This window comes from Pongo abelii, chromosome 3 (assembly GCF_028885655.2).
Source record: "Pongo abelii isolate AG06213 chromosome 3, NHGRI_mPonAbe1-v2.0_pri, whole genome shotgun sequence".
In the NCBI taxonomy this organism is placed as follows: Eukaryota; Metazoa; Chordata; class Mammalia; order Primates; family Hominidae; genus Pongo; species Pongo abelii.
The window spans coordinates 97,058,897-97,070,961 of NC_071988.2; the positions used below are offsets into that span (position 1 = coordinate 97,058,897).

The window sequence follows — 12,065 nt, forward strand, 5'->3', positions numbered from 1 at the left end:
GCATAGACATTAAAAGTGTGGGTTCTGAAATAGAATTGCCCCGGTCAAAGACTACCTTCACTCAAGGACTAGCTGTGTGACCACAGGTCAGATGATTTAACCTCAGTTCTTTAATAATCTCTTCTACAAAACTGAAATTAATAACAATATCTGTTGCATGAGACTACCCATATAAATTCTTTATAACATTTTGTGGGCCGGGTGCGGTGGCTCACGCCTGTAATCCCAGCACTTTGGGAGGCCAAGGTGGGCGGATCACGAGGTCAGGAGATCGAGACCATCCTGGCTAACACGGTGAAACCCTTTCTCTACTAAAAATACAAAAAAGTAGCCAGGCACGGTGGCGGGCGCCTGTAGTCCCAGCTACTCGGGAGACTGAGGCAGGAGAATGGCATGAACCTGGGAGGCGGAGTTTGCAGTGAGCCGAGATCACACCACTGTACTCCAGCCTGGGTGACAAAGCGAGACTCAGTCTCAAAAAAAACCAAAACAAAACAAAAACCATTTTGTGGTTGTAATCTCTCAACTAAGAACTCAGAATCATCTCAAAAGCTACCATTTATTTATTTATTTATTTATTTTTATTTTACTTTATTTTATTTTATTTTTGAGATGGAGTCTTGCTCTGTCGCCCAGGCTGGAGTGCAGTGGTGCGATCTCAGCTCACTGCAACCTCCGCCTCCTGGGTTCAAGCAATTCTCCTGCCTCAGCTTCCCGAGTAGCTGGGATTACAGGCGTGTACCACTACGCCCGGCTAATTTTTTTGTATTTTTAGTAGAGACAGAGTTTCACCATGTTGGCCAGGCCGGTCTCAAACTCCTGACCTCAAATGATCCACCCGCCTCGGCCTCCCAAAGTGCTGGAATTACAGGCGTGAGCCACCGCGCCCGGCCAAAATCTACCATTCAAATAGTATTATATGCTTCCTTCCAGAAAGAAAGGGGCCTCATTAACAAATCTGTGCACTGAATTTCACCTGCCAAATCTCCAGACAGTGAAAGAACCTCTGGCTGTGGCTTGTAGGGGTAACACAAACCTGTTAATGATGAGAGAAAATAGAAGAGTAACTTCAGAAAGACTTAGTGGTTTAGTAAGCAGACTTTACCCAAGACGCAGCCATGGAGAATAATTTCTTCTTCTTTTTTTTTTTTTGTTTTTTTGAGACAGTTTTGCTCTGTCACCCAGGCTGGAGTGCAGTGGCACAATCTTGGCTCACTGCAAACTCCACCTCCCAAGCTCAAGCCATCCTCCCACCTCAGCCTCCCAAGTAGCTGGGACTACAAGAGTATGCCACCACATCAGGCTAATTTTTGAATTTTTTGTAGAGATGGGGTTTTGCCATGTTGCCCAGGCTGGTCTGGAATTCCTGGGCTCAAACTATCCTCCTGCCTTAGTCTCCCAGAGTGCTGGGATTACAGGCATGAGCCACTGTGCCCCACTGAGAATAATTTCTGCAGAAAACAAATTTGTTGCTCCCATTAATGATGGGTAGATAGAGCTATTAGAAGTGTGTGGAGGAGAAGGAATAGACTCCTACTCTAATGTCTATTGTATTAATAGAACTTCATACTGACATAGCCAAATTCTGAATTCTCACATAGAATTTGAATAAATATAACGTTTGACACTTCATTCAAAGATTCTATGAACACTATAATTTTTTTTTTTCTGAAAATCACTCATTGAAAAGTCTTGCCTTTGCCTCATGGTGAGTGTGTGGGTCACCTTGTTAGCTTGATACTGCACGATATGTGGGGTCAGAGCTGGCCCCAGTTTGACATAGGCCCCTCTGTTGCTGCCAACTTCATAGTAGTTGGAGGCAGAAAAGATCGTTAATACCTACATCAAAACAGAAGAGAGACAGGCATTCACATTCACTGAAGAAACGTTCACCCTCAATCCTATGCGGCTCAACTCAACTGCAGAAGCTGCTGTTTCTCCTAGTGCTCATCTGGGAATCCTTTTCTTTCTTTCTTTTTTTTTTCTAAAGTCATCAATGCTAATAGGGCAAGAGTTGTGACTCAAGTCATAGAAATTTGAATTCCGACAGTTTCACAATGTATCTTCTTCACATTTTTATCCCAAGTGAAAATAGCAAGGGTCATAGAAAACACTACATTTGCTTCAACTTAGAGGCGAGCTGGGTCTGATAAACCAGGACGGCCATTACAATGAGCAAGAAGATGAGTTCTGAGAGCTGATGTGGTGCCTTAAGGCAGAGTTTCCTACGGACTGTTGTGGCTCCTCAGATGCTGTATGAAAAAAGTTTTCACAGTCAATACATTGGGAGATGCTAGATACTGTATCTCTTCCTGAAGATTTACAGTGGTAGGAAACTAAAGGTTCTCAGAAGTCCTGCAATAAAGAAACTTGTACAGTATAACCAGTGGTATTAGGTGAGACAAATATTGTAGGATTTGGAGATGTCTAAAGATTAGTCAGGATGTTAATTGTGCTCCTGAGAAGACAAATGATCCTGAATCCCTGCCTGGGGAGCGACCTGAAGAATAGAGGTGTGGCTGAGAAAACACTGGCTTTATATTTCCATTCATAAAATGGGACCATGTCAATCAGGGTATTGGTGGACAGTGGCCTTAATCAAACTTTGGGTTTTAAAGAGGATATAAGAGTCAAGGACAAATGACTGTAAAGGACCTAGTTGCTTTGAGCAAGTAGGTAACAAATACAAGGTCTGTAGGTTGTTAGAAACTGAGAGCCTTTGCTCATCCAGGCCTGAGCCCTTCGGACTACTTTGGTGACACACAAGCCTGTGCTGCTGCAGAGGGAGCACCCACCTTGCGGTTGTGACAGAATTCATAGCCTTCAGGTTTGCATTCATGTGAACGGATCAGGAATTGCAGGTTGTATTTTTGTAGCAACTGCTGTGTCACATCAGGCCCAAAAAAACAGCCTCCTCCTCGAATAGTGTTGGCCTTGCAGCCCTCTTGAGCCATGGGATCACTCCACAGGATATCTACAACCTGAGAAGACCAAGAGATGATTTCCTTCCCCAAAACTAGATACATATTCATCCACAGTCATTCAAATGAAAGGAAGAGGAGGAGGAAAATATTTGAATAAAAATAAGTGAATAAATGTCCATGCAAGCAATATTTGACATAGATTTATATTTTGGACCTCTAAGGTTCCAGAATTTCTTATTACTCACAAAATGAATGTGTGCATGCATACATATTTGTTGACAAGCATATACCCACTTTCTTGAAAATAAATCTGATATGAAAGCTCAATATGTAAAACAGATGAAGTTGCCCTGCTAGAAGCTTTGATCATGGCCGGTAGTCTTCAGTCAGTGCCAATGCTCCAGGCTACTGGATGTTTGCCGTAAAGAGAAGGCACAAGTCCTGGGACTGGCAAGAGAGTCTCTTGCATATTCACAAGACCCCAGACGTGGTCCTGGGAAAATGCAATCAACATTTTATTTCTTAAAGTAGTTTAAGAATTTTTTTTTTTTTTACAAATTGCAGAAGAGGCCAGGCATGGTGGCTCACACCTGTAATCCTAGTACTTTGGGAGGCTGAGGTAGGTGGATCATTTGAGGTCAGGAGTTCAAGACCAGCCTGGTCAACATGTGAAATCCCATCTTTACTAAAAATACAAAAAAATGATCCAGGCATGGAGGCGCACACCTGTAATCCCAACTATTCAGGAGGCTGAAGCAGGAGAATCACTTTAACCCGGGAGAGGGAGGTTGCAGTGAGCCGAGATCGTGCCACTGCACCCCAGCCTGGGCTACAGAGCGAGACTCCACCTCAAACAAACAAACAAACATAAATAAATAAATAATTGCAGAAGAGCTGAGCAATTTTTCTAGCACTTGAGATTCTACCCTATTATTAATACTCAGGAAAATAATAACTGCCAGTCATATAATACTCAGATGAAATAACTGAATAATTTTGGTTATTGACATTTAATACTTTCTTTTCTTTTCTTTTCTTTTTTTTGAGACAGAGTCTCACTCTGTTGCCCAGGCTGGAGTGCAGTGGTGCAATCTCGGCTCACCGCAACCTCCACCTCCCAGGTTCAAGCGATTCTCTTGCCTCAGTCTCTCGAGTAGCTGAGATTACAGGCATGTGCCACCATGCCCGGCTAATTTTTGTATTTTTTAGTAGAGACAGGATTTCACCATGTTAACCAGAGGCTGGTCTCGAACTCCTAACCTCAGATGATCCTCCCACCTCAGCCTCCCAAAGTGCTGGGATTACAGGCGTGAGCCACCACACCCAGCCAACATTTAATGCTTTCTAAAAGTACTTTGTAAAAGAAAAACTTCACTTGATTTGTAAATATCAAGACATTAACACTGAGTCAGTTTGCAAAAGGAAAGACCTATACTTTATAATTTCAGTTCTAAATTGGTGTTGAAGCCCAGATCAATAACTCTGAGAGAACATAAACTAAACTCACCATCTCTTTCTCTGAGGCTTCTAGACTCAAAGTCAGCTGCAACTTCTCTTTCTCACTACCCTCCATCCAATCAATCAGCAAGTTCTGCTAATTTTAGCTCTTAAATAATTCTGAATTTCTTTCTTTTTTTTTTTTGAGGCGGAGTCTCGCTCTGTCACCCAGGCTGGAGTGCAGTGGCGCGATCTCGGCTCACTGCAAGCTCCGCCTCCCGGGTTCATGCCATTCTCCTGCCTCAGCCTCCCGAGCAGCTGGGACTACAGGCACCCACCACCACGCCCGGCTAATTTTTTTTGTATTTTTAGTAGAGGTGGGGTTTCACCTTGTTAGCCAGGATGGTCTCAATCTCCTGACCTCGTGATCCGCCTGTCTCAGCCTCCTGAAGTGCTGGGATTACAGGCGTGAGCCACTGCGCCTGGCTGAATTCATTTCTTTATTGGGTGAACTATATGAGATTGCCATTCTTATAGGTCAGAAATGGTTGAATACCAGCAAGTTCCTATAATTCTGTTAACACTACTACAGGCCAGGCACAGCAGCTCAGGCTGGGTGCAGTGGCTCATGTCTGTAATACCAGCACTTTGGGAGGCCAAGGTGGGTGATTGCTTGAGCCTCAGGAGTTTAAGACCAGCCTGGGCAACATGGTGAAATGCTCTCTTCAAAAAATACAAAAATTAGCCAGGCATGGTGGTGCACACCTGTAGTCCCAGCTACTGGGGAGGCTGAGGTAGGAGGATCATCTGAGCCTGGGAAGTACAGGCTGCAGTGAGTCATGATCATGCCACTGTACTCCAGCCTGGGCAACTGGAGTGACTTTGTCTCAAAGAAAAAAAAAAAAAACAAGCTCACGATAATCATCTCCCACCTGGATGGCTATAACAGCCTTTTCAGGGGTCTCTCTGCCATAGTCATCATCAGTGAAGTCGGCTGCCTGAGCCATCTATTTTGGCAAGTAATGCTAGCACCTACTCAATGTCCATTCTCCTCTTCCTTCTTCCGTACTGACAGAACTGCAGGTTTGGGGTGGCAGGGTGCCTCGCTGCATACTACTTATTCTCCAAGTCTCCCCTGCAGCTAGGGGTGGCCATGTGACACAGTTCTAGAGATCTGGGGACAGCTCTTGCCTGGTAACAGAGTAAAGAAGCTGCTGCCTAGCACTTTTGGCCTTGAACTATGGCAGCTATATTGCTGACACATTAAAAAAAATAGCACACAATAGCATCCAACAAATCTTAGCTTATCTTCTTACCCTACTGGTGCTCAATCACTAACCCAAGTATTATCAGGCAATAGAGCCTAACAGCCACACGTCTCCATCTTTTATAAAACTTTAAAATATATGAGTCATTAGGCAAATACTAGTGTCCTTCTGGGGTGTTGTTACCCCAGAGAGAGAGAGAAAGAGGGGCCTCAAAACATACCCTGAGTTTCCATGGAAAGGAGAGGTTTGACCTGTTGGCAGCCACATGCTAGGAAGCAGCGCCTGGCCACACTCACCTGCCTCCACTCCTCCTGAGTGGGCTTCCGCAGCTCTCCGGCTTCAGAGTCTGCTTCTGAGGCTGAGCGGGAGGGCTCCTCTTTCTCTCCGGTCACCAGGAAGCCTGCTTGCTGCCGGCACTGCTCCAGCTCCAGTTCCACGGAGCTCCGCACCTGCCGGGAGAGCTCCCGCCCGTCCAGGGAACCGCCGCAGGGGATGCTGGAGGACCTGCTGGTTTTCTGGGCCTTGTAGGAGCCAAGCCGAAGGGGCGAAGAGGGAAGAGAGCGGCTTTCGGGGAGAAACCATGGGATGGGTCCTTGTGCAGAGCTCTTCTGGTTGGCTTTCCTCTTCTCCTCCATCTGCTTCTCACTCTTCTGTCTCGTTTTGCACCTCATGGTGGAAACTATCTAAACACGTCCAGAAAGAGATACAGATGCTGGAATGAAACTGTAGGCCCAGACAGGTGTGGTGGCTCACTCCTGTAATCCTGGAACTTTGGGAGACTGAGCCTGGCAGATCACTCAAGCCCAGGAGTTCAAGACCAGCCTGAGCAACATGGCAAGACCCTGTCTCTACAAAAACTACAAAAAAATGAGCTGGTCATGGCGGCACATGCCTGTAGTCCCAGCTACTAGGGAGGCTGAGGTGGGAGGATCGCTTGAGCCCAGAAGGTCAAGGCTGCAGTAAACTGAGATTGAACCACTGCACTCCAGCCTGGGTAACAGAGGGAGACCCTGAGAAAAGAAAGAGAGAAAGAAAGAAAGAAAAGAGAGAAAGAGAGAAAGGAAGGAAAAGAAGGAAAGGAAGGAAAGAAAGGAAAGAAAGAAAAGAAACAGAGAGAGAGGCCGGGCGTGGTGGCTCACGCCTGTAATCCCAGCACTTTGGGAGGCTGAGGCAGGCTGATCACCTGAGGTTGAGAGTTCGAGACCAGCCTGACCAATATGGAGAAACCCCGTCTCTACTAAAAATACAAAATTAGCTGGACGTAGTGGCGCATGCCTGTAATCACAGCTACTTGGGAGGCTGAGGCAGGAGAATTGCTTGAACCCGGGAGGCGGAGGTTGCGGTGAGCCAAGATTGCACCATTGCATCCAGCCTGGGAAACAAGAGTGAAACTCCATCTCAAAAAAAAAAAAAACAATAAAAAAAAGAAAGAGAGAGAGAAAGAAAGAGAAAGAAAGAAGAAAAAGAAAGAAAGAAAGAAAAAGAAAAGAAAGAAAGAAAGAAAGAAAGAAAAGAAGGGAAGGAAGGAACTAACTGTAGGTCCTTTGAGAGTACCACTTTGACACCCAGGTCAGTCCTAAACACTGGTGCCCACAGACAAGTGCTGGTCTGTTCATTGTTCCTGGCCTGGGACAAGGTAAGCACAGCCCTTGAGAGTAAGTCTGAGAAACATTTATAGCAATATGATATTGTCACGACAGTCAAGCACATGATCAGCGGGCTTGTATCTTTTGTTTGTACTTCGTTTTTCTTTTTTTTTTAACTTTTTTAGGTTTGGGGGTACATGCGAAGGTTTGTTACATAGGTACACACATGTCATGGGGGGTTGTTTTTCATATTATTTCATCATTTTTCTAATAATTCATATTTATTGTATTTTACAGAAGTATTGATCTGCAACAAATTGGAAGTTTATAAAACCTGGTCCTTCACATATAATTCGAGAAACACTAACCTAGGTCATCATTTCTGTCTGGGAGACCAGTGATTTTTTTAGACAAGGATAGGAAAGGGCAGCTCTCTCAGGCCAGTCCTCATTGACTTTCCTGTCATTCCACAGATGCTAAAACAAAGAAAAAGAATCAAAGTATATAGGTGAGAAATAGGAAGAGGAAAAACTTGACTCTTGCTGCAGAGGAGGCAGCACTTAATGGCACTTTAGAGGAAGTGCTCTTGTACCCATTATCTTACCTGTTGGGGAAGGACAGGGGAGGGGAGGGAGCTCCTCTTTTCAGCCTGGACCTAATCAGAAAGACACTCCTTGCCATAGGGAATTGAATAGAGTCCCTCTCACTTGCGGTCATCATGGCACTGGGACTGGGTTGAGGACAAAAGTGGCGCGAATTCTGATCAGGGATCAGGCCACAGAGCAGATTGTAGCAGCGAGCAAAAAGAGAGAGCAGCCATTCCTGGTGTGCCTGAGTGCTATAGTGAACCCTGAGGAGGAAGACTTCCATGGTATATCCACAATAAAGGGCTTGTTCACAAAGGGAACTCTGTGTGAGCGCATAATCAAAGAACGAGAACTTACTGCAAATAGATCTAAGGACTGTGATACAAGAAAGCCATGTCCCAGCTTGGACTGGCTTAGGGCAAGAACAAAGAAGCACACCCAGAGAGGGGCAGCAGAGCTGACTGATGTTTGAAGGACAGTCCAGAGTGAAGAGAATAGAACAGAGCTTATTTTCTGACATTGGACAAGCGTTAATCACTTTCTAGGCAGTTCCAATCTTGGGCATAGAGCCTGCAAAGCCACAAAATGTAAACCAACTCATAACCACCTCCTTGCTCCTTGTTGGCACACAGTGTGGGCCAGTCCACCAGTCCCACCTCTTCTGATTCTCAGGTATTTTATTACTATATTTTTTTAGACGGAGTCTCGCTCTGTCACCAGGCTGGAGTGCAGTGGCTCGATCTCAGCTCACCAAAACCTCTGCTTTATATTCCCAAGAAATTCATATTGACTCAAACTCATGTTCATAATTCAAAAGAAAATCTCTGCAAATAAGCAGACCCTCCTTGTTAGAAGATGGTTTATTTAATGGTACTTGAAAAAGCCCCGATGACTAGCAAATTATTCCTCCCATTCACACACATTCCTCTCCTGGAAAGAAGTCCTATTAATGACTGTTTTCCCCATCTTATGTTTCCAGTGATTTTTAACATCCACTGTAGACTGATGTCCCACACCTTAACCTAGTGGAAAGAGGCTCCAGTACACGAGGGATTGTAACTGGCACTGCTAGGGTCACCTGCAGCCTCCAGATAGGTCTTGCTTGCCTTGCAATGTTCATAAAATTTTTAAAATGATATTTTGACATTTGAAATTTGGAGGATTTTATATTAAGGTCTAGATTTTGCTTTAAAAGTCTCCTGAAAAATCTTCTAACACTGGCTCATAAGTGAGTAGCTGCTTCCTACTTTAACATGGGCAAAATCTCTCCAGTTCTCATCTAGGTTTGCAACCCGGCATTGTTCTGTCCCATCTTTGCCTCAATAAAAATGTAGCTCATTTACTATTTATAATAATCAGGCAGAAAAAATATTGTGCTTTCTGCTTTCAATACTATCTCTGCAATAAGGAGAAATTAATATTTATCCTTATCTTACATATGGAAAACTTAGTAACTGTAGAGTTTTTTTGCCCGGTTCTTCTGGGTATTTTCTTTCTTATAATAAAAATCAGAAGCACTGGTAAGGAACAATCAGAACTGATATTCTTTTTCTGTCTTTGTTAGGAGACTTACATGGCCAATTGGATGACTTAATCTTTATATTTTATAAGGTATGAATGTTCAAATTAAGTTGCTTTCTTGCTCTGAGGCTTAATTTAGAAGCTCAAATTCAGTATCAATTGAACAAATGCTTAAATATTACTTGAATTTTTAAAATATTATTATTTACTTTTATTTATTTTTTTTAGATGGGGGTCTCATTCTGTCACCTAGGCTGGAGTGCAGTGGTGCAATCTCGGCTCACTCAACCTCCGCCTCCCAAATTCAAGCAATTCTCCTGCCTCAGCCTCCCGAGTAGCTGGGAGTATAGGCGCACGTCACCACGTCCAGCTAATTTTTGTACTTTTAGTAGAGACAGGGGTTTCACCATGTTGGCCAGGATGGTCTCTATCTCTTGACCTTGTGATCCACCTGCCTCAGCCTCCCAAAATGCTGGGATTACAGGCGTGAGCCACTGTGCCTGGCCCAGGTAATTTTATTTTAAGGTTGTTGTTATCTGCTCCAAGCAGCATCCCTAACTTGAGGAGATTAATAGTGTTAATATGTATTGAGCCTTTTCCAAATAGGCGCTGTTCTGGGCACTTTCTATAAATTAGTTGATTAACCATCATACCACTCCTATAAGATAGCATCTTTTATAGTACAGACAAGAAAACTGAGGCACAAAATACTAAGACTCATCCAGGACTGAATCCAGATAGTCTGACTCTGGAGCCCATACCTCTCTGTACTTCTCTCTCAAGTAGTCCTTGGACTGTACCATTTGCTGCATCACCCTCTCTCCGAGCTTTGCAAACCAAACATTGGGAAGTTAGCTTTTTGCTAAGCCACAGAAAATAAACTTTTCATTAGCATTCTTTCCCAGAGTTCCTTCTTCTATGTTTACATAATTAAATATGATTCTTCCCATGAGATAATTTGCTCTACTGTGGCTTGCTGTCTCTGCCTCCAGACATACATGCAGCTGGACAGAATGTTTGAGTTGAAAGTTTGTGAGAAAATCAAGATACAACTGATAGCTAGGTTTGGTCACTCATGCCTATAATCCCAACACTTTGGGAGGCCAAAGTGGGAGAATTACTTGAGCCCAGGAATTCAAGACCAGCCTGGGCAACATAGTGAGACCCCATCTCTATAAATACTTTTTTTTTTTTTGGAGACAGGGTCTCGCTCTGTCGCCAGGCTGGAGTGCAGTGGCACAATCTTGGCTCACTGCAGTCTCTGCCTCCTGGGTTCAAGCAATTCTCCTACCTCAGCCTCCTGAGTAGCTGGGACTACAGGCATGCGCTGCCATGCCCGGCTAATTTTTTGTATTTTTAGTAGAGACGGGCTTTCACCATGTTGGCCAGGATGGTCTTGATCTCCTGACCTCGTGATCCACCCACCTCGGCCTCCCAAAGTGCTGGCATTACAGGCATGAGCCACCGCATCCAGCATATTTTTTTTTTTTTTTTTTTGACACGGAGTCTCGCTCTGTCGCCCAGGCTGGCACGACCTCAGCTCACCAAAACCTCTGCCTCCCGGGTTCAAGCGATTCTCCTGCCTCAGCCTCCTGAGTAGCTGGGATTACAGGTGTGCACCACCACACCTGGCTAATTTTTGTATTTTTAGTAGAGACAGAGTTTCACCATGTTGGTCAGGCTGGTCTCAAACTCCTTACCTCATGATCTGCTGGCCTCCGACTCTCAGAGTGCTGGGATTACAGGTGTGAGCCATCACGCCCGGCCCTCTACAAATAATTTTTAAAAAATTAGCCAAGCATGATTGTGTGTGACTGTAGTTCCAGCTACTCGGGAGGCTGAGGCTGGAGGATTGCCTCAGCCCAGAAGGTCAAGGCTGCAGTGAGCCGTGATCGCGGCACCACACTCCAGCCTGGATGACAGAGTGAGACCTTGTCTCAAAAACAAACAAACAAAAAAAGATAAAACAGATGTGTAAGTGAAAACACTGAGTTTGGGTGTACAGGGACACAAGCAATTTCTAGTTACCAAACCACAAGGAGTCACATCCTTACTTGCTAAATGGTAGCTAAGTCTAGAAACCACACATTAGGGGTGGCAGAGTAACAAGAAACCTGGGTCTCTGGACAACTTCATAGAACCAAACTGCCATTTCAGCCAACAATTGCCTATTCCAGGGTTCAAACCCAGGTCTATCTTACTCTAAAGCCATATTCTTTCATTTCCTGTATGTCTCATATACATAGACTTTCATATCCATATCCATTAGAATTGCCCAAAGTTGAAGTAGATTGATTGTGTGGTGATGAGTTCCCTGTCTTTGGAACTTCCCAGGAAAATGTTGTCATGGATGTTGTAGCATTTCCTGTGTGGGATGAGTCAAGTTTAAGAGTTAAGTGTAAGAAAATAGAACCTTTGCTTCCTAGCTTTCCATTTCCAAAATGAAATGGAAAATAGAAATCTATTGTTATTGGTAAATCATACATTCTGTCTCATACTCTCCCACCTCCAACCCCAACACATTCTGGTTATTGTGTGTTCCTTTAGGGCAGGCACCATCTCTGTTTCATCTTTTTATCTCTGTAACACTTTCTTTGCACATAGTAAGCACTCAAAGCATATTTGTTGAGTTTAACTGAAATCAATCTTCATTTTTTTTTCTGCCAACTAGCACACTCTCTGAATGTAGTAGGCATTAAATACATATTTCTTGACTTTAATTGAAGGTAATATGAATTATTT

At 44.0% G+C, this 12,065-nt stretch overlaps 1 protein-coding gene across 1 annotated transcript in view; it reads right to left on the reverse strand.

Annotated features, from left to right (window-relative positions):
• PPEF2 (protein phosphatase with EF-hand domain 2) overlaps positions 1–12,065 on the reverse strand; it is a 42,458-nt gene that overhangs the window by 10,334 nt on the left and 20,059 nt on the right. Inside the window, exons 11-13 of the mRNA XM_002814886.4 lie at positions 5,926–6,312; positions 2,796–2,981; positions 1,697–1,839 (exon numbers count right to left, since the gene is read on the reverse strand). Of these exons, the coding sequence (XP_002814932.3) occupies positions 1,697–1,839; positions 2,796–2,981; positions 5,926–6,312 (716 nt within the window). The remainder of the gene's footprint in view (positions 1–1,696; positions 1,840–2,795; positions 2,982–5,925; positions 6,313–12,065) is intronic.